Source organism: Rattus norvegicus, chromosome 8 (genome assembly GCF_036323735.1).
Source record: "Rattus norvegicus strain BN/NHsdMcwi chromosome 8, GRCr8, whole genome shotgun sequence".
NCBI lineage: Eukaryota > Metazoa > Chordata > Mammalia > Rodentia > Muridae > Rattus > Rattus norvegicus.
In genome coordinates this window covers 24585722-24599845 of record NC_086026.1, presented here as the reverse complement: position 1 = coordinate 24599845, position 14124 = coordinate 24585722, and the positions used below count along the sequence as shown (strand labels likewise).

Genomic DNA, 14124 nt, shown 5'->3' with positions numbered 1-14124 from the left:
CAGAAATTACTCAATTTCCATCCTTACCGCAATATAAACTAAGTATGATGGTGCATATCTATAATCTCAGTAAATAGGAGGCATGAAGATCAAAAGTTAAGAATATCATCAGCTATGAGGTTGAGTTTAAAGGCTGGCCTGGGAAACACGAGATCCCAAAACACACACACACACACACACACACACACACACACACACACACACACACCAAAAAAATTTAAAAAGCAGAAGAGGGGAAAACAGATGCTTAATGTAGCAAAATTCATAGTACTCTTTCCCAAGTCATAGCATGCCACCCACATCCCAGAAAGGCAGCATTTTATAGGTATGTCTCCACCTTTTATTATGTAGAGAAAAAGTATGAATTTTGTATCAAGAAAGTATAAACATTTTTATGATTTGTGTTACATGTCTCAACTTACAGATCTAACCACAGAAGAAGCAGTAAAAGCAGAGACCACTGCCACAGCTTTGAAGGTCACTTCCATTTTCAATTCAAACACCAAAATGTCAACTGCCAATTCAAGACCCTCGACTCACCTCAAGACATCAGAGAAAACAACCAACATCAACACAGCAGAGATGATTATTACAGCCTCAGATACTTCCCAAAATTTACTAGAGATAGCACCATCATTTTCCACAGGCCTTAGAGAAAATACTAGCATGATTTCCAGGAGAAGTTCACCTCCTTACAGTAGAGAACCAGAAATTACAATTCCATATATCACCAGTCTTAAGACAAAGACAATACCAAATGTTTATACTTTGACAGCCCCCTCTTCTGAGTCTGATACAATCTCATGGATCACCCATGATTTAGAAATTACTTCAGCTGTTGCCAAGACAACCACAAATGCTTCTCAAGTTGAATCAGATTCTATGGTGTCCATAGCCACCAATCCCAGAGGAGAACACAGTTCAAACATTTCAACAGCAGCTGTTTTCCCTGCCATACCAGATTTGGCATCTATTGAACAAGTAAGCAGATTGTTTGATCCAACTATAGCTATCTCATCTAGTATTTCTGAAATGAAAAACGTAGACAGTCACAGTTCTAAGGAAGATACAAGAACATCTAAACCTATTCTGACAAATTCACCTTCTGAGCCATATAATACAATTTCTCTTATCTCTTATGCTGGGGGAAAGACTGGTTCACCCATGTCTACTATAACTGTCTCTCCAGATGTAAGAGAAATAATGAGACCACTTTTCCCTAGCTCTGGAAACACAAATCATACAAGAAACCAACCTATTTCTCAAGGTCAATCAAAAACCACGACCTCATGGATCACCCATCCTGGAACAGAAGTAACTTCAAGGGTCTTAACTACAACTATCTCACCTAATATTCAAGAGATGGTAACCTCAAAATCTGTAAATCCTACTGCTAAACTACAGACCACAACTTCATTGATAATTGATGGTGAAGAACATCCCAGTTTAGCCACGTCTACTCGAGCTGTCCCTCTAGGTGTAATAGAAGAAATGCCACCACCACTAATTAACATGAGCACAGAAAAGAATGCAAGGACTTCAACTCTAGATTTTTTCCTATATCAACCAGAGACCACAACCTCTTGGACCACTAACCCTGAAAAAGAAACCATCTTAGGAATTCATACTACAAATTATTCACCTAGTGTTACAGACAGGATGACCTCAATAAATCTGAACTATACTCCTTCTGAACCAGAATCTATAAAATCATTGGATATACATGTGGAGGGAAATCCCAGTACATCCATGTCTATTCAGACTGTTTTACCAAGTATAAGAGAAATGATGATATCACAGGCCACTAATTATGGAAGAGAGAAACATATAAGCACTTCAGCCCTGCCTGTTTCCTTAGGTCAAAGACAGACCACAGCCTCATTGGTGAACCATGCTGAAAATGAAGCAACTTCAGAGGCTTTACCAACCACCATTTCAACTATTCAAGGAATGAGTTCAACAACCCGTATGACTTCTGAACCACACACCACAGCTTCATTGGTCACGCATAATGGAGAACAACATAGTTCAGACATGTCTACACTGCCTGCCTCTTCAGGTATAACAAAAATGAAACAACCACTGGAAACTTCTACAGGAAAAGAAAACCAGTCAGTCTTTACAATTCTGGCTGTTTCCCTAGGTGTACCAAAGACCAAATCTATAAACACTACATCAAATATTCTGGACATGATTATCTCAAAAGCTCAGAACCATACTTCTTCTGATGGACACACCATAACTTCACTGGTTACTCATGCTGGGACACAGTCCAGTTTATCCATGTCTACTGAGGCACCCTCTTCAAGTATAACAAAATTAACAGCATCTCTGTTCACAGATATGGGCAAAGAAGATGTTGCAATAACTTCTCTGCCTATTTCTTCAGGTGAAATGGGAAGAAGAGCACCATCAGTCACCAAACCTGAAAAAGAAGTCACTTCAGAAGATCAATCTATCACCATTTCAAATAGCATTCAACAAATTATGACCTCACCAACGGTTATTCCTACTGAACCACATACCATAGTTTTAGTAGACACCCATTTTGGGGACCAACCCAGTTCAGCTATGTCAACTCTGCCTGTCACTTCAGATTTAACAAAAATCATACCATCACTGAGCACAAGACCTGGTACAGAAAGTCATTCAGTGACTTCTACTATGGGTATTTCTGAAGGTCAGTTGGAGACCACAACCTTAGGAGATACTCATACTGGAAGAGAAGGCAATTCACTGACATTATCTGCAGTCATCTCAACTAGTGCTCCAGACATAATGATCTCAACAACTAAGAATGAAACTACTTCTGATACACAGACTATAACATCATTAATCACCCTTGTTGAAGAACACCACAGTTTATCTGTGCCTACTCAGGGTGACTCTCCAGGTATAATGAAAGAGACATCATCACTATTCACTGATTTAGGCACAGAAAGCTATACAATGACATCAACTCTGCCTGTCTTTTCAGGTCAACCAAATATTAGAAAAACATGGGTCAAACATTCTGAAACAGAAGTCACTGCAGGAATATTACCTACTACCATTTTAACTAGTATTCCAGAAATTATGGCCTCACCAACTTCTCTTCTTTCTGAGCCACATACCACAGTTTCATTAATCAGCCATGTTGGGGGAGAGCCCAGTTTGGCCATGTCTACACTGCCAGTCTCAGGAACTTTAACAGAAAACATACCATCAGAGGTAAATTACCCTGGCATAGAAGGCCATTCAATGACTTCAGCTCTAGATGGTACCAGGGATCATATAGATTCTACAGATCAATGGGTCTCCCATCATTCCAAAGAGGGAACTTCAATGGTCCTTTATACAACCATCTCAACCAGTGCTCCGGACATGGTTGTTTCAATAAATAAGAACCAAATATCTTCTGATACACACACTGTAACATCATTCATCACCCAAGCTAAGGGACAGCCCAGTTTATCAGGGTCTACTCAAGATATCTCTCCAGCTATAAAAGAAGTACCACAATCAATATTCAATGACTCAGACACAGAAAGCTATGCAGTGACTTCAACTCTGCCTGCTTCTTCACATGAACCAGAGACTAGAACCAAATGGATCCCTAATACTAAAATGGAAGACAAATTAGGAGTGCTATCTACAACCATTTCTTCAAGTACACCAGAAATGATGATATCTCCAACACCTATTACTTCTGAAATACATTCCACAGTTTCACTCTTCACTCATGTTGGAGAACAAGACAATATTGCCATGTCTTCTCTGACAGTCTCTCCAAGTATAACAAAATTCACAGCTACCCAGCAAACTCACACTGATACAGAAAGCCATACAGAGACATCAGCTCTCAATGTTTCTACAGGTCAAGCAGAATCAACAACTACATGGCTCACCCAGTCAGCAAAAAAAGAGACTACACAGGTTCTTTCTACAACATCACCTACTGTTTCAGACGTGATGACATCAGCAACTCTATACAGCACTTCTCCTGGTACACAGACCATAACATCATTCATCAGCAATGATGGGGAACAGTCCAGTTTACCTACATCTACTCAGGGCATCTCTCCAGGTATAACAAAAGGGATACCATCATTATTTACTAACTTAAATACAGAAAGCTATTCAATGACTTCAACTATGCCTGTATATTCAGGTCAACCAGACACTATGACACTATGGGACACTAATTCTGAAAAAGAAGTCACTGCAGGGGATTTAGCTACCACCATTTCATCTAGTGTTCTAGAAATGAAGACTTCAAAGACTACTTTTCTTACAGAATCACATACTACAATTCCATCCATCTCCCATGTTGTAGAACAACACAATCCAGTCATGTCTACTCTCCCTGTCTCTACAGGTATAAAAGAAATCATACCTTCACAAGGAACTCACTCTGATACAGAAAACCATTCACTGACTTCAGCTCTAAATGTTTCTGCAGGTCAAGCAGAATCAACAACTACATGGCTCACCCAAACAGCAAAAAGAGAGACTTCAGGGGTTCTTTCTAGAACAATGTCACCTACTGTTCCAGACATGATGACATCAGCACCTCTAAACAACACTTCTCCTAGTACACAGACCATAACATCATTCATCAGCCATGATGGGGAACAGCCCAGTTTATCTATGTCTACTCAGGACATCTCTGCAGGTATGACAGAAGGGACACCATCATTATTCACTGCCTTAAACACCAAAAGTAATGCAATGACTTCAAATATGCCCGCATCTTCAGGTCAAACAGAGTCCAGGACACCATGGGACACTAATTCTGAAATGAAAGCTACTTCAGGGACCTTATCTAACACCATTTCATATAATGTTCCAGAAATGAAGATCTTACCAACTGTTCTTCCTTCAGAAACATATTCTGCAAAAGTTCCATTAGTCACCGAAGTTGTGGGACAACACAGTTCAGTCATGTCTACTCTCCCTTTCTCTCCAGGTAGAACAGAAAGCATACCATCACTGGAAACTACTTCTGGTACAGAAAACTATTCAGTCACTTCTACCCTGGATATGTCTATAGATCAAGCAGGATCCACCACCCCGTGGGGCACACATACTGGAAGAAAAAATAATTTAGTGGGTACATCTACAATAATTTCAACCACTGCTCTAGAGATGATGACTTCAATAAGTAAGAATCAAGCTTCTTCTGAAACACAGACCATAACATCATTTATCAACCATGCTGCAGGGCAGCCCAGTTTATCTGGGTCTACTCAGGGAATCTCTTCTGGGATAAAAGAAATGACACCATCACTATTCACAGACTTAGACACAGACAGTAATGTAATGACTTCAACTATGCCTGCTTCTTCAGGACAAGCAGAGACTAGGACACCATTGGGCACTACCTCTGAAATGAAAGTGACTTCTGGGACCTTATCTACCACCATTTCATATACTGTTCCACAAATGATGGCCTCAGCCACTTTTCTTCCTTCAGAACCACATACTACTGTTCCATTAGTCACCCATGTTGTGGGACAACCCAGTTCAGTCATGTCTACTCTGCCTTTCTCTCCAGGTAGAACAGAAAGTATTCCGTCACTGGAAATTAGCTCTCAAATAGAAAATTATTCAGTGACTTCTACCCTGGATATGTCTATAGATCAAGCAGGATCCACAACCCCATGGGCCACCCACACTGAAAAAGAAGGCACTTCAGGAACTCCATCTTCAATCATCTCAACTAGTGCTCCAGACAGGATGACTTCAATAACTAAGAATCAAACTTCTTCTGAAACACAGACAATATCATCATTAATCAGCCATGATGAGGGACAGCACAATTTTTCTGTGTATTCTCACAACATCTCTCCTGGGATAAGAGAAGTGACACAGTCACTATTTACTGACTTAGGCAAAAACAGCTATGCAATGAATTCAACTTTGCCTGCTTCTTCCAGTCAAGCAGAGATTAGGACACCATGGGACAGTAATACTGAAATGAAAGACACTTCTGGGACCTTATCTACCACCATTTCATATACTCTTCCACAAGTGATGACCTCAGTAACTGTTATTCCTTCAGAACCGCAAACTGCAACTGTTTCATTAGTCACCCATGCCGTGGGACAACCCAGTTCAGTCATGTCTACTCTCTCTTTCTCTCCAGGTAGAACAGAAAGTCAGTCATCACTGGTAATTAGCTCTGATATAGAAAATTATTCAGTGATCTCTACCCTGGATATGTCTATAGATGAAGGATCCACCACCCCATGGGGCACCCATACTGGAAGAGAAGGCACTTCAGGTACTCCATCTTCAATCATCTCAACCAGTGTTACAGAGATGATGCCTTCAATAACTAAGAATCAAACTTCTTCTAAAACACAGACCATAACATCATTCATCAGTCATGATGATGGACAGCCCAGTATATCCGTGTCTACTAAAGGAATCTCTCCTGGGATAGAAGAAACGACACCATCACTATTCACAGACTTAGGCCCAGACAGCAATGTAATGACTTCAGCTATGCCTGCTTCTTCAGGTCAAGCAGAATCTAGAACACCATGGGACACTACCTCTGAAATGAAATCTACTTCTGGGACCTTATCCACCACCATTTCACATACTGTTCCAGAAATGATGACCTCAGCAACTTTTCCTCCTTCAGAAACACATATTACAAATCCAATAGTCATCGACATCGTGGGACAACCCAGTTCAGTCAAGTCTACTCTCCCTTCCTCTCCAAGTAGAACAGAAAGTATGCCATCAATGGACACTAGCTCTCATACAGAAAACTATTCAGTGACCTCTACCTTCGATAAGTCTATAGATCAAGCAGGATCCACAAACCCATGGAACACCCACACTGACAAAGGAAGCACTTCAGGAACTCTATCTTCAATCATCTCAACCAGTGCTCCTGAGATGATGTCTTCAATAACTAAGGATCAAACTTCTTCTGAAACACAGACCATAACGTCATTCATCAGTCATGATGATGGACAGCCCAGTATATCTGTGTCTAATAAGGGAATCTCTCCTGGGATAGAAGAAACGATATCATCACTATTCACAGACTTAGGCCCAGACAGCAATGTAATGACTTCAGCTATGCCTGCTTCTTCAGGTCAAGCAGAATCTAGAACACCATGGGACACTACCTCTGAAATGAAATCTACTTCTGGGACCTTATCCACCACCATTTCACATACTGTTCCAGAAAAGATGACCTCAGCAACTTTTCCTCCTTCAGAAACACATATTACAAATCCAATAGTCATCGACATCGTGGGACAACCCAGTTCAGTCAAGTCTACTCTCCCTTTCTCTCCAAGTAGAACAGAAAGTATGCCATCAATGGACACTAGCTCTCATACAGAAAACTATTCAGTGACCTCTACCTTCGATAAGTCTATAGATCAAGCAGGATCCACAAACCCATGGAACACCCACACTGGCAAAGGAAGCACTTCAGGAACTCTATCTTCAATCATCTCAACCAGTGCTCCTGAGATGATGTCTTCAATACCTAAGAATCAAACTTCTTCTGCAACACAGTCCATAACAACATTCATCAGTCATGATGATGAACAGCCCAGTTTATCCATGTCTACTCAGGGAATCTCTCCTGGGACAAAACAAATGACACCATCACCATTCACAGACTTAGGCCCAGGCAGCTATGCAATGGCTTCCACTTTGCCTGCTTCTTCAGTTCTAGCAGAGACTAGGACACCATGGGATACTACATCTGAAATGAAAGGTACTTCTGGGACCTTATCCACCACTGTTTCATATAGTGTTCCAGAAATGACAACCTCAGCAACTTTTCTTCCTTCAGAACCACATACTACAATTCCAATAGTCACCCATGTTGTGGGACAGCCCAGTTCAGTCATGTCTACTCTCCCTTTATCTCCAAGTAGAACAGAAAGTATGCCATCAATGGACACTAGCTCTCATACAGAAAACTATTCAATGACCTCTACCTTGGATATGTCTATAGATCAAGCAGGATCCACAAACCCATGGAACACCCACACTGACAAAGAAAGTACTTCAGGAACTCTACCTTCAATCATCTCAACCAGTGCTCCTGAGATGATGTCTTCAATACCTAAAAATCAAACTTCTTCTGCAACACAGACCATAACATCATTCATCAGTCATGATGATGGACAGTCCAGTTTATCCGTTTCTACTAAGGGAATCTCTCCTGGAATAAAAGAAATGACACCATCATCATTCACAGACTTAGGCCCAGGCAGCTATGCAATGGCTTCCACTTTGCTTGCTTTCTCAGGTCAAGCAGAGACTAGGACACCATGGGACACTACCTCTGAAAAGAAATCTACTTCTGGGACCTTATCCACGACCATTTCATATACTGTTCCAGAAATGGTGACCTCAGCAACTTTTCTTCCTTCAGAAACACATACTACAATTCCAATAGTCACCCATGTTGTGGGACAGCCCAGTTCAGTCATGTCTACTCTCCCTTTATCTCCAAGTAGAACTGAAAGTATGCCATCAATGGACACTAGCTCTCATACAGAAAACTATTCAATGACCTCTACCTTGGATATGTCTATAGATCAAGCAGGATCCACAAACCCATGGAACACCCACACTGACAAAGAAAGTACTTCAGGAACTCTACCTTCAATCATCTCAACCAGTGCTCCTGAGATGATGTCTTCAATACCTAAAAATCAAACTTCTTCTGCAACACAGACCATAACATCATTCATCAGTCATGATGATGGACAGTCCAGTTTATCCGTTTCTACTAAGGGAATCTCTCCTGGAATAAAAGAAATGACACCATCATCATTCACAGACTTAGGCCCAGGCAGCTATGCAATGGCTTCCACTTTGCTTGCTTCCTCAGGTCAAGTGGAGGCTAGGACACCATGGGACACTACCTCTGAAATGAAATCTACTTATGGGACCTTATTCACCACTGTTTCATATAGTGTTCCAGAAATGACAACCTCAGCAACTTTTCTTCCTTCAGAACCACATACTACAATTCCAATAGTCACCCATGTTGTGGGACAGCCCAGTTCAGTCATGTCTACTCTCCCTTTATCTCCAAGTAGAACAGAAAGTATGCCATCAATGGACACTAGCTCTCATACAGAAAACTATTCAATGACCTCTACCTTGGATATGTCTATAGATCAAGCAGGATCCACAAACCCATGGAACACCCACACTGACAAAGAAAGTACTTCAGGAACTCTACCTTCAATCATCTCAACCAGTGCTCCTGAGATGATGTCTTCAATACCTAAAAATCAAACTTCTTCTGCAACACAGACCATAACATCATTCATCAGTCATGATGATGGACAGTCCAGTTTATCCGTTTCTACTAAGGGAATCTCTCCTGGAATAAAAGAAATGACACCATCATCATTCACAGACTTAGGCCCAGGCAGCTATGCAATGGCTTCCACTTTGCTTGCTTTCTCAGGTCAAGCAGAGACTAGGACACCATGGGACACTACCTCTGAAAAGAAATCTACTTCTGGGACCTTATCCACGACCATTTCATATACTGTTCCAGAAATGGTGACCTCAGCAACTTTTCTTCCTTCAGAAACACATACTACAATTCCAATAGTCACCCATCTTGTGGGACAACCCAGTTCAGTCATGTCTACTCTCCCTTTATCTCCAAGTAGAACAGAAAGTATGCCATCACTGGACACTAGCTCTCATACAGAAAACTATTCAGTGACCTCTACCTTGGATATGTCTATAGATCAAGCAGGATCCACAACTGCATGGGCCATCCACACTGAAAAAGAAAGCACTTCAGGAACTCCATCTACAATCATCTCAACTAGTGCTCCAGACAGGATGACTTCAACAACTAAGAATCAAACTTCTTCTGAAACACAGACCATATCATCATTCATCAGCCATGATGAGGGACAGCCCAGTTTATCCATGTCAACTCCCAGCATTTCTCCCTTGATGACAGAAGTGACACAATCACTCTTCACTGACTTAGGTACAGACAGCTATGCAATGACTTCAACTTTGCCTACTTCTTCAGGTCAAGCACACTCTAGCCCACCATGGGACACTAATTCTGAAATGAAAACCACTTCTGCAACCTTATCTACCACCATTTTATCTACTCTGCCAGAAATGATGACCTCAGCATCTCTTATTCCTTCTGAACCACATTCTACAGTTCCATTATTCACCCATGTTGAGGGACAACCCAGTTCAGTTTTGTCTACCCTATTGATCTCTCCAGGTATAACAGAAGTAATGTCATCACTAGTCACTAGCTCTGCCACAGAAACCAATTCAGTGACTTACAATATGGATATTTCCACAGAACAACCAGGATTCACAACACCTTGGGGCACTCATTCTGGAAAAGAAAGCACTTCAAGAACTCTATCTACGATAATCTCAACTAGTGCTCCAGACAGGATGACTTCAATAACTCAGAATCACTTTTCTTCTGATACGCAGACCACAGAATCTTTGAACACCCATGGTGGAGGATATCACAGTTTATTGCTATCAAGTCCGAATATCATTTCAGATATAACACGAGTGACACCAGAACTATTTACAACCTTGAGCACTGAAAGCTATACAGTGACTTCTATTCTGCCTGCATCCCCAGATCAAGGAGAGACTACTGCACAATTGCTAAACCAACCTGTAAAGGAATCCCCTTCAGTGGTTCTACCTACCACCATTTCAACCAGTGTTTCAGAAGTGATGACCTCACCTCTTTCTGAACTTCATACCATAGATTCATTAGTCACTCATGTTGGGGGACAGCTTTCATCCATGTCTAATTTTACTGTCTCTCCTGGTATTACAGAAATTATATCATCACAGGACACTAGTTATGTCACTGAAAGTCATTCAGTGACATCAGTTCTAGCTCTTTCCCCAAGTCCATTGGCAACCACAAGCCCATGGGAAACCCATCCCAGTAGAGAAGCGATTTCAGAGATTCTTACTATAAACACCTCACCTAGTGCTATAGACTCAATGACATCAAAATCTAAAATTCATTCTTCTTCTGAAACACAGTCCATAATATCAACGGTCACCCATGGTGAGGTACAACCAAGTATGTCTGTGTCTACTCAGGCTAGCTCACCGAGTATAACAGAAGTGACACAATTACTATCCACTGACTTAGGCACAGGAAACTATTCAATAGCTTCTACTCTACCTGCTTCATTAGGTCAAACAGAGACAAAAGCTCCATCAGTCACTAATCTTGAAACAGAAGTCACTTCAGGAGCCCTATCTACCATTATTTCAACTATTGTTTCAGAAATGATGACCTCATCAACTGTTAGTCCACATACTACAGCTTCATTAGTCTCTCATGTTGGGGAACAGCCCAGTTCAACCATAACTACTTTGCCTGCCTCTCCAGATAGAACAGAAATCATACCATCACTAGTCACTCACCCTGGCACAACAAGCCATATAGTATCTTCACCTCTGGACATTTCCCCAGGTCAAGCAGAATCCACAGCTCCATGGGTCACCCACTCTGGGAATGAAGGGTATTCAGGAGTTCTTTCTACAACCATCTTATCTAGTGTTCCAGGCATGATGACATCAAAAACTCAGAACCATACTTCTTTTGATACACAGACCATAACATCTTTCATCACCCATGCTGAGGAGCAGGACAGTTTATCTTTGTCTACTCAGGGTGTCTCTCCAAGTATAACAGAAGTGACACCATCGCTATTTACTGAGTTGGACACAGAAAAATCTGCATTCCCATCAACTCTGCCTGTTTCTGTATTTCCACCTGGGAGTAAAACCACATCAGTCACCCATCCTCAAACAGAAGTCACCTCAGGGTCTTCTATCATCATAACAGCTAATGTTCCAGACATGATGTCATCACCAACTCTTATTCCTTCTGATCCACATACTACAGTTTCATTAGTCACCCATGTTGCAGAACAGCCTAGTTCAGCAATGTCTATTCTGCCTGTCTCTCCAAGTACTACAGAAACTATATCACCACTAGTCACTCACTCTGGCACAGAAAGCCATTCAGTAACTTCAACTCTGGCTGTTTCCTCAAGTCATTCAGAGACCACACCCCAATGGATCACCCATACCGGGCATGAAGGGACTTCAGGGACTCTGCCTACAACCACCTCTTCTAGTATTCCAGATATTATGACCTCAACAACTTTAAACCACACTCTTTCTAAATCACAGACAGTAAAATCATTGTTCACACATGTTGGTGGCCAACCCAGCTTAAACATGACCACCATGGCATTTTCTCCAAGTATACCAAAATTGACAACATCACCGAGTACAAAATTCATCACAGAAAGCCACCCTACCACTGTGGCTTTGTCTTCAAGTCTGTCAAAAACTACAGCCTCTTTGGTGACTCCTCAAATGGAATCCACTTTAAGTTTTCTAACTACTACCATTCCATCTACTATTCTAGAAATGATAACACCACCATCCCTTCTTACTTCTGAACTACACACCACAATTTCACTGGCCACACCTCTTGAGGGACAACTTACTTCATCCACATCTACTCTGGCCATTTCTTCTGGTGTAACAGAAAAGATACCATTACTAGTAACTAGTTCTACCACAGAAATCTATTCAGTATCTTCAACTCTGGATACTTCTCCAGGTCTAGAGAGTCCTGACTCAATGGACACCACTCCTAAAATAGAAGCCACCTCAAATATTCTAAGTACAGACATCTCACCTAGTGTTCCAGACTTGATGTCCTCACCAACTCATATTCCTTTTGAACCACATGCTACATTGTCATTAGCAACCTATGTTGGGGAACAATCCAGTTCAAATATTTCTACTCTGACACATTTTCCTGGTATAAAAAATATAGTAACACCACTGGCCACTACCTCTTTGGTAGAGCCACATACAACTGTTCCAACTCTGTCTGTTCCTGCAGATCAAAGGGAGACCACAGCCCTGTCGGTCACCCATTCTGGAAAAGAAGTCATGTCAACAGTTTCCAGTCCATCTACTTTACCTGGGGATCCAGAAAGAACTGAAACATGGGTTATACTTTCTGCCAAGACCAGCACCCCACACCCCACAACAAATTTCCCATTTTCTTATAGTGATACCACTTCCTCAGCATCTGAGGTAGAGACCAGTTCAGTCACAACTCTATTATCTGGTGCTTCTGAAGAAGCTACCTCTCTCTCTGTCCACATTGGGACTACGACAAGTACAACTACTCTAACTGTAAACCCTTCATCTATTTTACCAGGAAGTACAGGCTTTTGGCCTTCCAGTCCTTCCACAGAATATACTCTGACTGTGTCCTCTCTTCTCCCTGGGTTTTCTGACCATCCTACAACTAGTAAATCTAGTACTGCAACTTCACAGAACATAGAAATGTCACCATCTCTCAGTACAATTAGACATTCAGATTTTGTCAGTGATGTCATAAGCCCCACTGTAACCTTATTACCATCAGAGTCTTCAACACATGCATTAACTGACCTGGAAACCACAAATGAAGCCACTCATTCAGCTACCACAAGTTCAAGACCCACTGAGGCTGAGATTACAACTACATTACATGGAAGTTCATTTGCCCTTCTGACCACAAGTAGAACATCCACATTGTCCCCTGAGAATGTGACTTCAAGGCCAAGTAAGCATGAAGATTTTTACTGTAGTAATATACATATATATATATATATATATATACATGCATACATATATGTATATGTATATATCAATCATATATGTCTGTGTATCTGTGTGTGTTTGTGTATAATGTAAATATTTTTCTGAAAATGTTTTAGGTGTTCAATTCAGTATTGTTTGTACAGTGTTATGTACCATCACTTTCAGTTTTTAGGCAGTTGTTAGATTCCCGTTTGTTGCTGGCTTGCTGGAGATTGAATTCAGGACCTCACACACTTTCCAAGTCCCAGGCTACTAAGTTGTACCTGCAACCCTCCAAAAAATTTTAATCACCACAAACTAAAATTTTGTACACATTCAACAGTAATTTGTCCTTTTATATTCCTCCCAACTATTAGTGATTCTATTTGTTTCCTATCTATATACTGCATGTTTTAGCAGGAGTTATACAGATAATCACAGATACTATGAGTTTAGTACTGC

At 41.1% G+C, this 14124-nt stretch overlaps 1 protein-coding gene across 1 annotated transcript in view; it reads left to right on the top strand.

The window, feature by feature from the left end:
- The window catches only part of Muc16 (mucin 16, cell surface associated), a 203655-nt gene that overhangs the window by 44649 nt on the left and 144882 nt on the right, over positions 1-14124 (top strand). Inside the window, exon 5 of the mRNA XM_063266294.1 lies at positions 425-13645. Within this exon, the coding sequence (XP_063122364.1) occupies positions 425-13645 (13221 nt within the window). The remainder of the gene's footprint in view (positions 1-424; positions 13646-14124) is intronic.